The sequence below is a fragment of the Miniopterus natalensis genome, chromosome X (assembly GCF_054644295.1).
Source record: "Miniopterus natalensis isolate mMinNat1 chromosome X, mMinNat1.hap1, whole genome shotgun sequence".
Classification (NCBI taxonomy): Eukaryota; Metazoa; Chordata; class Mammalia; order Chiroptera; family Miniopteridae; genus Miniopterus; species Miniopterus natalensis.
The window spans coordinates 97623618-97637634 of record NC_142103.1 but is presented as its reverse complement, the minus strand read 5'-3'; the positions used below and the strand labels follow the sequence as shown (position 1 = coordinate 97637634).

General features: G+C 36.9%; 1 protein-coding gene across 1 annotated transcript in view; it reads right to left on the bottom strand.

Annotated features, from left to right (window-relative positions):
- SCML2 (Scm polycomb group protein like 2) overlaps positions 1-14017 on the bottom strand; it is a 127716-nt gene that overhangs the window by 99776 nt on the left and 13923 nt on the right. The window contains exons 2-6 of the mRNA XM_087813443.1: positions 11955-12000; positions 9440-9505; positions 4545-4615; positions 3238-3472; positions 1076-1164 (exon numbers count right to left, since the gene is read on the bottom strand). Of these exons, the coding sequence (XP_087669569.1) occupies positions 1076-1164; positions 3238-3472; positions 4545-4615; positions 9440-9505; positions 11955-11976 (483 nt within the window). The 5' untranslated portion in view covers positions 11977-12000. The remainder of the gene's footprint in view (positions 1-1075; positions 1165-3237; positions 3473-4544; positions 4616-9439; positions 9506-11954; positions 12001-14017) is intronic.

The following is a 14017-nucleotide window of genomic DNA, read 5'->3' as shown; positions in this document are numbered from 1 at the left end:
CATAGCTAAGTGAGGGGAAGCTTCACTTCTGAAGGTAAATAAAAATTAGCAACAAACATCTGCTTCCAGTAGAGCACCCCTTTCATATCTAAAGTCAAGAAAAAGGGTACTAATTCATTTTGACTAGTGGATTATTATAATTGACTTGCTGTTTGGGGCTGAATTGTGTGCTCCCATCAACTACAAGCCAAGAAGAGAGGCCTCAAAAAAAACAAGACTGATGACACCTTGACCTCAAACTTTTAGCCTCTGGAGCTTTGAGAAAATAAATTTATGAGGTTTAAGATACTGTTATGGGCTTATTGTGTCCTCAACAAAATTCATAAATTGAAGCCCTAACCCAAAATATGACTATTTAGGGACAGGGCCTTTTTATAAAGGTAATAAAGGTTACAAGAGGTAATAAGAGTGGGCCTTAATCCAACAGAACTGTTTCCTTATAAGAGGAGGAAAAGATACCAGAGATTCCTCTCTCTCTGTGCATGTACAGAGAAGAGGCCATGTGAAAACACAGTGGAAAGGCAGCCATTTATAAGCTGAGAGGACTCACCAGAAATCAACCCTGATGGCACTTTAATTTTGCACTTCTGGCCTCCAGAACTGTGAAAAATTAAATTTCTTTTGCTTAAGCCATTGGGTCTGTGGTAGTTTGGCAGCCCTAGCAGACTAATACACTTGCCAACCCAGTAATTTAAAAAGCATTTTTGCTTTTTCATGTTAGAGAAGACAAACTATTTAAGTACCCCATTAAAAAAATAAAACCACAGCCTGGCCAGCGTGGCTCAGCAGTTAAGCATCACCCTAGGATCCAGGAGATTGCGGTTCAATCCCCAGTCAGGGCACATGCCCCGGTTGTGGGCTCGATCCGCAGTCGGGGGCATGCAGGAGGCAGCCAATCAATGACTCTCTCATCATCGATGTTTATATCTCTCTCTCTGCCTCTCTCGTCCTCTCTCTGAAATCAATAAAGATATACTTTAAAATAAATAAATAAATAAATGAATGAATGAATGAATGAATGAATGAATGAAACCACAGCCCAGCTAATGGAAGCCCTTTATAAATTCTTTCCTACCTCCTTGAAGAATGTAGCAGGTGCCATTTCGGATCCATCCAGTGTTCGCAAAAGGAACATCGGCCAAGATGATGTACTCATCTGGTACCCTATTTTAAAAATTAAATCAGATATCATGAAAAAGCCTCCCTATGATATTACAGCAAGTTGGTATTAAAAATAGCTTTCATTTACTATTCTCCAGAGAATGTCTTTCTTATTGAGGAAGTCAGGAAATGGGCAAGAGGAGTAGCTGCACTCTCCAATCAGTTCTACTGTACCCACTGTATTATTTGGCAACAATGCTACAGTGGAGGTAGAAGCCACTAGGTAGTGGCTTATAGAAGCCACTAACTAGAGTTCACCAACATATATGTATACGTTGGGAATGGACCACAACACTCGGGTGTTCCAAGCCAGAACCCAGGAGAGCTTCCATTTCCCACCAACAGCCTCACAAGCTGGGCGAAGGCTGCAAAAGACTTCCAGACCCTCTTTTTCCCCTGCCTTATTTCCTTTCAGAAAAAGACAGTTTTCTGTCCAACTCAACAAACGTACACTAACAATGGTGCATTTCATTTGATGTAAATTTCACCTAAAAATGTAAATAAACACAACTTTAATTAATGATATGCATGCTAAAGTATTCAAGGGAAATGTACTGATGTCAATTACTTACTCTGAAATATATTTAAAAATAAAATGAATTGATAAATTGATAGAAAGGCAGATGGGTAGATAAGTGATAAAGCAAATATAATAAAATGATAATAGCAGAACCTAGGTAGTAGGTAGGTAGGTATTCACTGTAAAATTCTTTCACCTTGTATGTTTGAAATTTTTCATACAATATTTTAGAGAAAAATCCACCTCTCACTTTAGCAATCTTTACACACACTAAACATGATCTTCTCTTGGAGTATGTATCAGATGCTATCAAAATAGACTCAATAGGTATCTTTACTAGAGATCTTACAATTAATGGTGACAGCATCTGGGAACAGAGGTCTGCTAGTTTTACTGCTTCCTGGGGGCAGTAAAACTTCTGTTTCAGGCAACACTTGCCTGCCTTGATGCCAGAATTGGAGAGAACTTGTCATGCATCCTTGATGGATACATGCATTAAGATAGGGAGGCACATGAATCACTGGCAACAGGTCCATCAGTAGGATAAAACATGCAAAAAAGTTCAGACAGAAAGTCATCCTATTATAATCCTGTATCAAAACCCCCTAATATGATTAGGGAAATAATTGTTGCTAGGAAAAATGGGGGGGATTTGTTACTCCCTTATAATAAGTCAATATTATTAGTGATATCTACTAAAGTTACCCACAGCATAGATTTTCCACACTGTGTTCAGAATATTGACTGAAAATCAGTCTCTGGTCCTTATGCCTTTCTCTTAACCCCTATCTTATCCTATTGCATCATATACCACGATTTTTCTCAGTTTAACATTTTTCTTAATTCTGTAACCCACCATTCACTCAGAATACAGAATATGCAAAATCACTTATTTTCTATAGAATATCATGGTACGCCTAAGTAGTAAAAGAAAAATTTTGCCCAAAATTAGAGTCACACACTTTTTACCTATTAAAAAGTTGGTCAAAATGGAGAGCTTTGTACTTAAAAACCTTTTCCAGTAAGTTCCATCCATTTCCTCCTTTTCAAAGACCTAAATTTACTGACTCCTACCTGTCTCACTGGGATTTCTTCCCACTATAGATGAAATGGAATTTCCAAGTTTGTATCTGGAACCTGGATGTGGAATCCCCTATGCTCACCTCTATACTGAAAATGCTGAATGGCTCAGTGGACAATACTGAGGGAGGAAGTGACTTGTATCAAATGCTACAGACTACTCCCCCAAAAGGGCTTCTGAATCTGCATGAGCTTCTAAATCTAGTAGAGCAGCTTTTGATATTTCAAGTTTGAAGACAGCATGAGTCTTTCCCTGGAGTGGGAAACCTTTAGCACACATAAAGCAAATATATGCTTAGTGAAACTCTCTAACATATGATACTGATGAGTTCCTCTCTCATACATTCTTCACATTAATCAGCTGACCATCTAATTGCAAGAATGTCTAGAAGAGATTTTTAAAAGGCCATTATAACTATTTCTACTGAATATTACATTAATAAGAATATGTTATTTTAAAAACTGTTTATCCTTACCTAGTGGAGGCTGAAGTAAGTCCCCTTGCTGTTCACATGTCCCAACGGGCTGTATGTCTGAAGAATCAACAAGTCTCCAAAAATCATTTTTATCATCACTACCATCAAGGCGTAAACGTAACCTGGCACCAGTAACTCCGATAATTGTGGCAATACATGTTGAAGTCATATTGCGAGGGTCATGGGCTTCCAATTTCATACCAACTTTGAACTCATTAGTTGGTGGAATCTTGGACTGCGCGCGCACGCACACACACACACACACACACACACAAATACAATTTTGTTAAAATGCATCAACTATAAGAAAAACAAATGGTCAGTTATGTTACCAGAATACTTGAAGAGCATTTAAGTAACAGTCACAGCAGATGGTGAACAAAGTTAAGAACTATAAGAGTCAAGAAAAAGATGTTCAAACCCTCCCCTTGACTTGACATGCAGCATAAAAACACAACTGCAGGTTTTACTCATTTGCAGACTTCCAGGCAACCCAAATACGGCCTCTAAAATGCACCGAGTGGCTTCTAAAATAGGAATCTGTTAAGGCCACTCCCCTTGAAATAAGCCAACTGGTAGCTCACCACTGCTTAAGATAAAAGTCCAAGTGCTCAGTACAGTATAAAAGCCCCCACACCTTTAACCTCATTCCTACACTATCGCCTCTACCCACTTTGTGCTCCAGCCACCCCATGCCATCCCTCACACTTGGGTTCTTTTATACCCATGTGCCTTCGTTTTGGATGTTCTCTCTACCTGGAATATTCTTCTCCTCATTCCAACCATCTCAGATAGCACCTCTTTTGTTAGCCTTCCCAATATAGAGTTATCACACTTCTCTCATAATTATTTATTTACATCTGTCTTTCCCTCCAGATGGGCAGTTGTAAGGGCTTTCGTATACCTGACACTAAGGAAATTCTTAATGAATGAAGTGCAAAGAGACCATCTGGCTCTTAAATGGCACTGCCATAATTCCACCATCTCCTCACCACCTGAACCTAACAATCACCCTTCAACAAGTTAATAGCTTACATTAATGTATTCAATATCTGCCTGGCCTATGTGGCTCAGTGGTTGAGCATCAACCTACGATCCAGAAGATCGTGTTTCGATTCCCAGTCAGGGCACATGCCCAGGTTGTGGGCTCAATCCCCACTGGGGGCCGTGCAGGAGGCGGCTCATCAATGACTCGCTCATCATTGATGTTTCTATCTCTCTCTCCCCCTCTCCCTTCCTCTCTCTGAAAATCAATAAAAATATATTTAAATATATATATATTCAACATCTATAGAATTTTGGCATACCTGTCTGAAACAATCTGCAGGAGCACTTAAAGATCCAGTCTCTTTCAAGTAACTGTCCCAATGGAAATCATCTGGAAATAAATATATAAAATAATTTTTAATATATACAATATGTATACTAATTTTCAAGAATAAAATGGGTTTAAGTTCCATATCTCGTTAAAAAAAATACTTCCTAAGAGCAGATTCAAACTTCCTGATCTATATTTGATTACCAGCATAGAAATAAAAAATAAAACAACTTCCTGATAATAATGGCTCTGGTACAAATTACAAGCCAGATCTTCTCAATGTAATGAGGACTATAGCAGTGATTCTAAAAATGTGGATTCAAGAAACAACTATAGAGTAATAGCAAATTTTACTCATCTGTCTCCAATATAAATGTACTCAAGACGTATTTTAAACATCTCATCCCATAAATGTGATGGTGCTTCTTTGTTTTTCATGGGGAACTAAAGATGTTTAGGTGTGTGGTCTAACAGAATTTTATGGAAAGAAAAAATCTGAGAACTACAATTGTTTCTCAACTGACTAGTCAACCTCCATCCAGGTATCAAGAATATGGTGACAGAAAAAAGCAGTAAACCAGTCATTGGTACAGTCACTGATATGGATTGTTTTAATGGTCTACATGTTCTATACACTCCTGCTGTGCTTTCTCTACTTAGTCTTCAGGAAAAGCTCAGAAAGCAGTACTTTGCCTGGCTTAAACATTTCAATTCACTGTGCCCGTCAGATGCCAAAGACACTGAGAGAAATATTTGATAGCTGTATTAAAGGTACTATTAATTTATACAAAGTTTAATTCTCATCAACCATGAGATTTTTCTATACTCTCATTTAATTTAATTTTGTTACTATAAAAATATTGGTTTTGACATTTCCCCTTTCTGGGGGAATTTACATTACTAACCTCTTATAGATCCTTTAAAGGATATAACGCACTGAAATACACACACAGAAACCAAGTGCTCATAAATGTTTAACAGCCAGCTTTCCAGAAAATACAAACAAAAAGCCTGACTGGTAGTGTTTGCAAACTTCTGCGATGTAAATACTACCACTATAGCTGACTGCAAGGTGCCAAGGTGAAGTCACTAACTACAAAACTAGAAAGAGATATGCACAAATGGCTCTCCCAAGCTGGTGTGAACCAGCTTCAGCATACCATCGATAAATGTGTGTACATTTATATGTGTATGTACAAATATTATGTCATACCTAACACTGTACACCCTGCTTTTTTAACTTAATAATAAATTTAAGAGATTGTTCCATTAAAAAAATACTGTGTTTAAGGCCACTTCAGATGATGTAAAGTGAGTGCTACCACACTACTTAAAGGTATACAGCAGAATGTTGAGAATATGGGCTCTGGAGTCAAACCTGCCTCCTTCCAGTCAGGCTCTGACTCTTTCTAGCTATGTGACCCTGACAAAGTCATCTCACTTTCTTAACCTCAGTTCCTTCTTCTATAAAATGGGGAATGTAATAAGTATGGTACAAGGTATTTTGAGAATTAAGTGAAGTAGCATACATGTAAGTGACTCAATAAATAGTACGTTATAATTATAAAACTAAATGTCATAGTTGTGCCTAAATTTATGAATACTGGATGGCTTTTTCAAAAAGTGAAAACTGAGATCCATGGCTCCAAAATTAAACTGACCAGGATATTTCAGTGACCTCCTAAGCACTAGCCCGACAATCAGGAGACCCAAGATTCCAACTGAAGCTCTACCAACATATGGTCTTGGAGAGTATTTTTTTAAAAAGAACAAAATGAAACATGAATTTGGGGGGGGGGGGTGTGACTAGGATGACATTAAGGAGCTGATATCCCAGGAAGAAAAGAGTGTAAGCTGAAAATAATGACTGGGAAACTAAAACCATTTCACAATTATACCTCAAAGAACTCTTCCATAAACCAGTTATATTTGTAAAATTTTTCCATGACATTTGAAAATACTTAATCCATATCTCTAACACAATTTTTTAATACTCTATCACCATCTGTGTCTGAATGGGCTTTAATTTGAGCTAGCAAATCCTTTATACTAGTGCACTGTATAATATGATCATAATATGATCATTTTCTATTGTATCACTAGCTAATGACCATATGTAGGATTTAATCATTGGAGTCTTAATTTTTTTATTCATAAGGCAAAATTTTAGTCTGCAAAACTGTTCATCTTGGCTGCCCCTGTACTCAGACTCTCCCATTAACTTAGGGGAAACATACATAGCAACAGGCTTTACTAATTTAGATTTTACACATCTGCAATACCACAGCTGGAATTCCTGACCAAGAGCCAAAATAGTCAGAAAGTCTTAGTCAAGTCTGAGGTCCCAGTCTGCCTCTACATCTTATCCTCACTGACAAACTGGGACGAGGTGGAGGGGATTCTCTCAGAAAAGAAGCCTGGGAACTGATAGGTTTGTTCAAGAGAAACCTAACTTTGTGCTCTGATTGTTAATGGCACATGCCCATGGTTCCTTCTTGTTTGACTTGTACTCTATTCTAGTCCATTATTTGTCCAAAAACCTTTTGGCAAACTGAACACAATCTATATGAGCCCCCTGCTCTTCTTCAGAGTAAATCAGAATCACATTGTTTTCTAGTGTGAGGCTGGGGTTCAGAGTCTAGTAAAGATGGGCAAAACATCTGGAGTTAGAAGCTTCTCCGCTGAATGATCACAGCACCCGTTACTTCACAGCACTTATCACAAATGAAGTTGGGCACTTATTTAATGTCTATCTTGCTTCCTAAACTCAAAGAAGGCAGGAATCATGTCTGTCTCATTCATCACTGGATTCCCATAGTACGCGCCAGGCACTGTCCTAGGTACTAGAGATACAGCAGTTAATAAAATAGACAAAAATCCTGGCTCTCTTAGAGCTTACCTTCTAGTAGTCACTCACTGATTTCTAAAACAAGATGTTAAGATCAGAGCCCTAAGAAATATCTGCAGATGTCTGTCAATTTAAGTGATCTCATTGTTTAAATCAAAAGTTTGAGAATTTTAAAAAGTTACTAGTTTCAACCTTCAAGAATATATTTTTTAAATTTACTTTAATGAAATTCTCAGAATAGGCAAATCTACAGAGACAAAAAGTAGATAAGTGGTTGCCTAGAGCTGGGGAGGGGAGAGGCATTGGGAGAAAATGGAAAGTAATTGCTAACTAGATACAGGATTTCTTTTTAGGGTGATAAAAATGTTCTAAAATTGTCTGTGATGATGGTTGCACAACTCTGTAAATATACTGAAAACCACTGAATTGTATACTTTAAATGGGTGAATTGTATGGTATGTAAATTACATCTAAACAAAACTTATATTTTTTAAATGGTTGGAGAGGAATTTGTAGAGATGAGGAAGAACATTCTAACCTAATGGCCTCCATTTCCTTGGAGGATTTTAGAGGTTGAAGGGAAGAACTGAAGGACAAGTAAGGCCAATAGGAAAAATAAGGAAGCATTAAGGGCCCAGCATTGAAAGCGAATGATTCCGGTGGGATTACCTCTATAGGCAATCTTCCTGTAGGAACAGAAAGGCATATATGAACTACTACAAGAGTGGGGCTGGCAAGGTAGGTACAACAGAAAGACAAAGGAAAGGGCAAGAGCTTTGCCTGGTAATCTGGTAAACACAATAAGTTTGCTATTTTTTATTCAGACTTTTGTGGGCATATGACTTATTTTCTCATTTTCCTTAAGAGCACGCACAATGAGTCAGATGTACCTCCAGTGCCTCTGATGCAGTGCTATACACATGCTGTTTACAATAAGAAATTAATTCAGTGTTAATAAACAAAACTAACATTTACTGAACATATACAATACCTAGGAATTATACTAGGTACTTCATATTCATTTTTTAAACTTAAATTCCAATAATCCAATGAGGTGAGTAGTATTATCCCTGTGCTTCAGAGAAAAAAAAAGAACGTTGAGTAATTTGCCCAAGGTCACAAAGCCAGTAAAGAATGAGGCCAGTCCGGCCAGTGTTGCTCAATGCTTGAGTGTCGACACACTCACCAAGAGATCACCGGTTCGGTTCCCAGTCTGGGCACTTGCCCAGGTTGCGGGCTCAATGCCCAGTGGGGGGCATATGGGAAACAGCTGATCAATATTTCTCTCTCTCAGAGATGTTTCTCTCCCTCTCCCTCTCCCATCCTCTCTCTCTAGAATCATAGAATCAATAAACATATTTAAAAAAAAAAAAAAAAAAGAATGAGGTCAGCCCTGGCCTGGTGGTTCAGTTGGTTGGAGTGTCATCTCATACAACAAAAGGTTGTGGGTTCAGTTCCTGGTCAGGGTATACACCTAGCCTGCAGATTCGATCCCCGGTCAGGTCACATACAGGAGACAACTAATCAATGTTTCTCTCTCTCCCTTCCTCTCTCTAAAATCAATAAAAACATATCCTCAGGTGAGGATTAAAAAAAAAAAAAAAAAAAGAATGAGGCCAAGATTCTAAAACAGGTCTGTCAGACCTATCAATCCCTAAGTTTTTATCCACTTTTATCAACTGTCTTTTGACCATCAAAAACGGACTTTCACATTGACTCTAATGTTAAAAGGGTTTTTATTAGTAATCAAGTTATTTTAAATTGGTAATACATTGTAATTAATAACTAGATATCTTTAATTTGGCAAAATTTACATTGAAATACATGGTTATATTTTTATTTAATCCCATACCAATTTATCTCTAAGTAAAACCAAAGTAAAATTTTCAAAATAAAAAACTATTTTTTGACCTTTCTTATTGCTTAGATTTTATATTTACAAGAGTTTGCTGTACAGAGACTACATCAAAAGCAGTAAGAGTTCATATCAACACTGAGGAAAAAAATTTGTTGCATCAAACTACTTTAAAACCTACCACCTTGCACAGCTGTGCCCGATTGAGAAGTTTTCTCTTGATTCTCCTTCTTCACATTCATTGAATCTAAAGAAAACAAAACAGTAAGCAATTCCAGAAGACCATAGCAACACTCTGAAAAGGCACTTAGAAAAACTATAAACTAAAACTGTTTTCTGATAGGAGCCAGTTTCAATTTTATAATATTCTTGGTTTTTGCACAGGATTTCACTTTCTAACATACTATGTACCTAATTTGCTCCGTTATTTTGTTCATTTTATATCTCACTCAAATGTAAACTCCAAAAAGGCAGGGAATTATTTATCTATTTTTTGTCCATTTTGCTCACTGCTGTATTCTCAGTGCCTAGAACAGGACCTGGCATGCAATAACACCCTCAAGGATTTGTTAAATGAACGAATAAATAAACCAAAACAAGCTGAGCTGATCCTTACAATATTCAAATTAACACGTCCTAGAAATAAAGTGGATGTTTTTGAGAGTTTAAAACATAACAAGGAAGCTAGAATATAATGTAATTCAATGGACTAGGCAGAGTTCTGTGCCAAACTGAGGAGCTCAAACAGTGTTGGCACTTGTGATTTCACCAAATCTAAGATATTATATTATTTTGTCTACATATATTACAGTATACATCTATTAAAGATAATTTTAAAAAATTAATCATTATACTGCTATTATGCTGAAAAATTAAGCATAATTCCTTATTATCATCAAATAAGCAGTCAGTGTTCATACTTCCCCAATTGTCTTAATTATTTTAAGTGTGTCGATTTGAATCAGAACACGAATAAAGTCCATACATAACAATGGTTGATATGTCTCTTAAGTCTTTTGATCCATATGCTCCTTTTTTTCTTTGTTCCCCTTCCCCTAGCAATTTTTTTGCTGATGATACCAGTTTAGAGTTTTCCAACCTGGATTTTGCCGACTACTTCCTCATGGTACTGAATTCTTCTGGTCCTTATATTTTCTCTAAATTGGTATTAATATTTTGATCAAGAGCTTAATGAGATTCAGATTTGGCTTGGGGGGGAGACAGAAGATGGCTTCATACGTGATGTGTGTACTTCTCACAGGAGGTTCCTAATTTATATCTAGTTCTTTCTCTCTTATGTGATCTGACCAGCTGTGGATGGCTATTGTGTATATGCATTAGTTCATTAGTGGTTGCAAAATAGAGGTATTCTAATTTTATCATCCTGTCTTTATTAACCAGAAAAATTCTATAGAGAGAAACCTCCTTTCTTTGACCAGTTACCCTAAGGTACAGATCATATAGAGAAGTCACAATCAATGCTTTATTTTCTTTACTTTTAGTTTTCAAAATAATGAGTTGGATCCCTAGCATTCCCCACAAATGACCAATAAGTTTTCTTTTTTAATATCATTATGAACTCATGGATTTAACCATACTTGATATGTTTCCATCTATTGCTGTTTTACCCTTTTTTTAATGTCTTTATTGATTTCAGAGAGAGGAAAGGAGAGGGAGAGAGAGAGGTAGAAACATCAATGATGAGTCAATGATCAGCTGACTCCTGCACGCCCCCAGTGGGGATCAAGCCTGCAACCCGGGCATGTGCCCTGACCGGGAATCAAACTTCGATCTCCTGGATCATAGGTCGATGCTCAATTGCTGAGCCACGCCGGCCAGGCTGTTTTACCCTTATTGATGGTTGAACTGTCAAATGACAAGCTTCTTAAAGAAGGACCTATGAGTGATGCCAGGTGTATCATTTAGGGTAACAGATCTACTTTCTGGTTATAACTGAGTAACTCTTCAAGATATATGAACACTTGAGGGGGATATATGGGATGCTTTCTATTTAAATAATTTGGCTAGTAAAAAAGTACATATTTATATTTACTAAATAGCTCTCCATAATATTTTCTAATAGGAAAGAAAGTAAAACTAAAGGCATGGTTCCTGCTCTAGAGAAGCTAAAAATCTAGTTACAGAGACTACACTAAACTAATACACTTGATAAATTGTGAACAGCAGAGGATAGCATTAAGTATTCAGCCAGAGAAAAAGTCATGAGGTACAGGGCTTGAATTGGGTCTTGAAGGAAAAACAGGATTTAGGATGGCAAAAATGTGAAGTATGTATTATGTGAAAGAAAATACAACTCAAAACAGAGTGCAAATGAGTGTGGCATATGCATAAGACAATGAGCAGCCTTCTCATTAGAGCAAGGCAGGATGAAGTGTTTTTAATCACTCATATTAGAGTTAGAAGATTTGGATTCTGAATTTGACATTGTTACAAATTGTTGTATGACCTGTTCACTTAACCTCCCTGAGTGTCGATTTTCTCATTTATAAAACTAGGAGGGGAAGACAAGATTACCTTTAATAGCTCTTCAGTTCTAAAATTCCAATTCTAAGCACCTAACATCTCCCATAACTTTTATTTTTAAAAAGGCTTTTACAAAAGTTCAGTCTACCAAAAGATACTCATTCCAAATGAATAACAAAAAATATTTTCATTTTTAGATAAGTAAATTTTACCTCCCCTTGCTGTTCGCCCCATGGTATCCCTTTCTGGTATTCTTTCCTACAAAGAGAAAAATCAATTAATGCCTCCTTTCAGCACATTTTTAAAGGGTGATATTCTTAGAAATTGGTTATAGAGTTAGATTATTTTAATCTCTTTCCTTTGAATAAAAATGATACATCTTAGTAGTTGCTAAGGGCTGGGGGAAGAGGGACAGGGGAGTGACTGCTAATGGCTATGGGTATGAGTAAGGGATTTCTTTTTTGAGGTAATGGAAATGTTCTGGAATTAGACAGTGGCGATGGATGCACAAACTTGTGAATACACTAAAAAACACTGAATTGTGCATTTTAAAAGAATGAATTTTATGGTTAAATGAATAATAAAAAAAGCAGATGATAGGTTGGTAAGGCTGGGATTCAAACTGAGGCCTACCCCAAAAGCCCATTTATGCACATTTTACTGAGATGTGAAAGAAACATCATTGTGTTGGTGAAACTTGTAAGAACTGCAAGAGTCAAGTCTAACAAGACAATTACTTGTTAGAAGGCCTGTGTATCTTGAAGCCACTAATTCATTCATTAATCTAAACTTTTCCTGCATGTCCTCAATATAACATGTAGTTACTCTACAACAAAGATAAATAAAACACTGTCCTTGCCCTCCCAACAGCTCCATCTAGTCAGAAATAAGCATGTGAACAAAACAGAATGTGCTATAAGAGGTATGTACACTGAAATACTTAATATGGCATAAGGACAGCTACTTCCAATTACTCTGTGTGCCTGTAGTCAGAAGCTAATGTGCATAATGGAGAATAATTTGTTATTTAAAACAAGCCTATGAAGAACAAAAAATTACCTTTAAATAGATCATAAATCTAAATGTAAAGCCTACAATTATACAGTTTCTAGAGGAGAACATAGAGACCTTGTCACTGAATTAGGCAATGATTTCTTAGATATTACACAAAAAAGTACAACGCTTAAAAGAAAAATTGATAAACTGGATTTCATCAAAACTAACAACTGCTCTTCAAATGACACCGATAAGAAAATAAAAGAAAAGGATAAAAACACATATCTCATAACAACAACAAAATCTGTATACAGAATATATAAAGAACTCTTACAACTCAATTTTAAAAAAGCAAACCCAATAAAAACATAATTGGCAAAAGATTTCAACAATCACTTTGCTAAAGATACACAAATGGACAATGGGCAAGGGAAAATATGCTCAACATCATTAGTATTCAGGGAAGCACAAAATAAAACCACAGTGAGACACCACTGCATAAATGGCTAAAACTAAAGAGACTGACAATACTAAATGTTGATGAGGATGTGGAACTCGACCTCTCATGCATTGCTGGTGGGAATATAAAACAACTATTTCTATAAAAACAGAACTTTCTTAGAGTTAAAAGCAAACCAGTGAGTTGTTTGAAGACACCATCAAAAGTGAGCTTGCGTCCACTGTGGTAATTTAAGAATTCTTTCAGTGGGAAAACGTATTTGCCAAGAATGAATCTGATAAGGGGCTAATTTCCAAAGTGTACAAAGAACTCATAGCACTCAGCAAGAGAAAGACAAACAACCCAATTAAGAAACAGGCAAAGGACTTAAATAGACACTTCCCCAAAGAGGACATACGGATGGCCAAGAGACAAATGAGAAAATGCTCGACGTCGCTAATCATCAGAGAGATGCAAATTAAAACCACAATGAGGTATCACTTCACACCCGTCAGAATGGCTCCATCAACAAATCAACAAACAACATGTGCTGGCGAGGGTATAGAGAAAGGGGAACCCTAGTACACTGCTGGTGGGAATGCAGACTGCTGCAACCACTATGGAAAACAGTATGGAGGTTCCTCAAAAAATTAAAAATGGAGCTGCCGTTTAACCCAGTGATTCCACTCCTAGGAATGTATCCTAAGAATCCTGAAACATTCATCAGAAAGGATATATGTACCCCGATGTCCATAGCAGCACAGTTTACAATAGCTAAGATCTGGAAACAGCCCAAGTGCCCATCCATAGATGAGCGGATAAAAAAGCTGTGGGACATTT